Source organism: Corvus brachyrhynchos, unplaced genomic scaffold (assembly GCF_000691975.1).
Source record: "Corvus brachyrhynchos isolate BGI_N302 unplaced genomic scaffold, ASM69197v1 scaffold4, whole genome shotgun sequence".
Lineage (NCBI taxonomy): Eukaryota > Metazoa > Chordata > Aves > Passeriformes > Corvidae > Corvus > Corvus brachyrhynchos.
Genome location: NW_008237878.1, coordinates 8,312,610 through 8,314,926, shown reverse-complemented (window position 1 = coordinate 8,314,926; position 2,317 = coordinate 8,312,610). Strand labels below are relative to the sequence as shown.

The window sequence follows — 2,317 nt, the reverse complement described above, 5'->3', positions numbered from 1 at the left end:
CGCTGGGCGGGGCTGGCGAACCCCCCAGGGGGCCCTTCCGCAGCCAGCGGCGAGGCTCCTTCGGGGGCCAGGCCAGATCCGAACGGCACCGGGGGCAGTCCCTGCAAGCAGAAGGGGGGCATGAGAGGGAGACTTGCACCCCGCCCACCCATCTCCCTCCCTGCTCCTGGAGGGCTAGAGGGATGCCTGGGGGGACACAGCCCCCTCAGGGTAGGGACCCCACGTGCAGAATGTGCAGCCCCTGGGCTTAGAGAGCAGAAGCTGGTGGAAAAGCCCACAGCAGGGCAGAGGGAAGCATCGTGCCCAGGGCTCCTGGAGGCAGCCCCTCCAGCCCAGCAGGAGAGCCAGGCTGCAGCACACTCCCTCCCCAGGGCTGCTCAGCCAGTGCCAGTCAGAGCAGAGCCCTGCACCCCAGCATGGGCGGCAGTGACGGGCCATGGGCAGGCTGCCAGCGCCTGCCAGAGGTCTGAGGAACAGTGCAGGGCCAGAGGGAATTTCCAGGGCTGAGAGCACTTTGTCAGGCCTCGCTGCTGGCCACCCACCGCCAGTGAGGGCAGGCAGGTGCAGGCAGCAGCTTGTGGGCCCCAAGCCTGGGGCACCAGCACCAGCTGGAGCAGAGGTCAGCCCACTGGCGCCGGGCACTGACTCAGACCCACGAGGCCAGCACCATGGGTGAGCGGGGGAAGCCACCGAGACCCAGGGCTGTAGACAATGAGGCAACTGTTCCAGGACAGGCACCTCATGACCACAGCACAGCCCTGCCGAGCTCCCTGGCTGGGACCTGCTTGGGAGCGGAGTAAACCTCAGCACGTGGAGGAAGGGTGTGGGACAGAGGTAGGGGGAGTCCAGCTCAGGCCCCAGCCTAAAACACAGATGAACCCCTTCACTGCCAAGCATCCCTCCCAAGCCAGCTGAGGGCACAGCAGCAGAGACGGAAAAGAAAGTCACAGGGCTCTGAAGTTACCTCTCACACCCAAATACGCCAGAGCTGTCTGAGCCACGCTCAGCCAAGGGCAACACGTCTCAATGTCAGACACTGTTCGAGCTGCTGCCTGTGCCCCAGCCCCAGGGGACTGCCTGCTCTTGGCCCTGCTGGGCTCCCCACGCCCTGCACGTGTCCCGCGAGGCTACCACTCCACAGCTGGGACTAGAGCCCAGCCCGTGCCCCATGGCATGGGCAGGCAGAGCTCTCCCCTGAGCCTGCTACCACACAGGGTGCACCAGGCACCCAGCAAAGCCCAAGGGATGGTCCTGGTGCCAGCTGGGTCACAGAGTGGCCTCAGGTGACCCCAGTGTGGAGTCTCCGCCTCTGTGTGGGAGTCCCAGCACACAGGACAGGAACGCTGCATCTCTTTGGAAAACCTGGCTTTATTAACGCACTATGGTCATACCTGTGCTCCCTGACCCCATGCCTCTCCTGCAGCATGGGCAGCTGGTGTCCTTGCAAATGAGGTGCTGCACCACACTGCCCTGAAGAGACCAACTCCCCCAGATGCTGCCAGCATGTAGCCCCAGGGACTGTTGGGAAGCGGTGGCCCACAGAGATGAGTGCTCACCACAGGCACCCCAGTCTGGATTGCCAGGCTCCCCAGCAGCTGTCCAGGGCTGAGCAGGGAAGCACACAAGCCCTAGGTGACAAGCCTGTCCAGCCCCAGCACAGGAGTGCGGCACACACCACTCCCAGTGCACAAGCAGCTGGCACCAGGAGGCTCAGCAGGAGGCTGGCAGGAGAGACTGGGCTGGCCAAGGACCACGGGTAGCCCCAGCTCTAGGGGTGCTCAAGGCTCCTGCAGCAGCACAGCTGAGAGAGGTGGCCAGCCAGGGCCCGTGTCAGGGCATCCTGCCCTTGCTGCAGCCTCCCGGCAGGTCTCCACTTCCTTCTTGGGAGCCAAGCAGAGATGGCTGACATGCCCGTGGGGCTCTCAGGTCCCAGTTTCACTGCAGCAGCAACATCCCTTCTTGAGCAGCAGGTAGTCATGAAGTCTGCCTCACTCCCAGTGGGCAGCAAAAGAAGGGCAAAGGAGCTCCGGGTTCTCGGCTGTGCCTTGGCAAGGCAGCAGGCTGGCCACACAGGCCTGCCAGCTGGCACAGGAGATGCCAGAGCAGACAGGCAGGAGCCGACAGCCCCATGCTTCCCTTGGCGAATCTTTCCCAGCGTCTTCTGTCCTGCTCTCATAGCATCCTAGGACGGCGCGTGCCTTGGCGGCCCTGCTCCTGCAGCTGGCCACGCGCCTGGGCCTATCTCCAGCGGGGCTGGTAAATGAGTGGGTAGAAGACGTTCAGGAAGAGAGCCACAATTGCGGGCGTGGTGGCCAGG

At 64.3% G+C, this 2,317-nt stretch overlaps 1 protein-coding gene across 4 annotated transcripts in view; it reads right to left on the bottom strand.

Moving 5' to 3' along the window:
• Positions 1-2,317, bottom strand: part of USP19 (ubiquitin specific peptidase 19) — an 18,454-nt gene that overhangs the window by 207 nt on the left and 15,930 nt on the right. For all 4 annotated transcript variants that reach the window (XM_017732575.1, XM_017732576.1, XM_017732577.1 and 1 more), the window contains one exon: positions 14-101. In XM_017732575.1, coding sequence (XP_017588064.1) covers positions 14-101 — 88 coding nt within the window. The remainder of the gene's footprint in view (positions 1-13; positions 102-2,317) is intronic.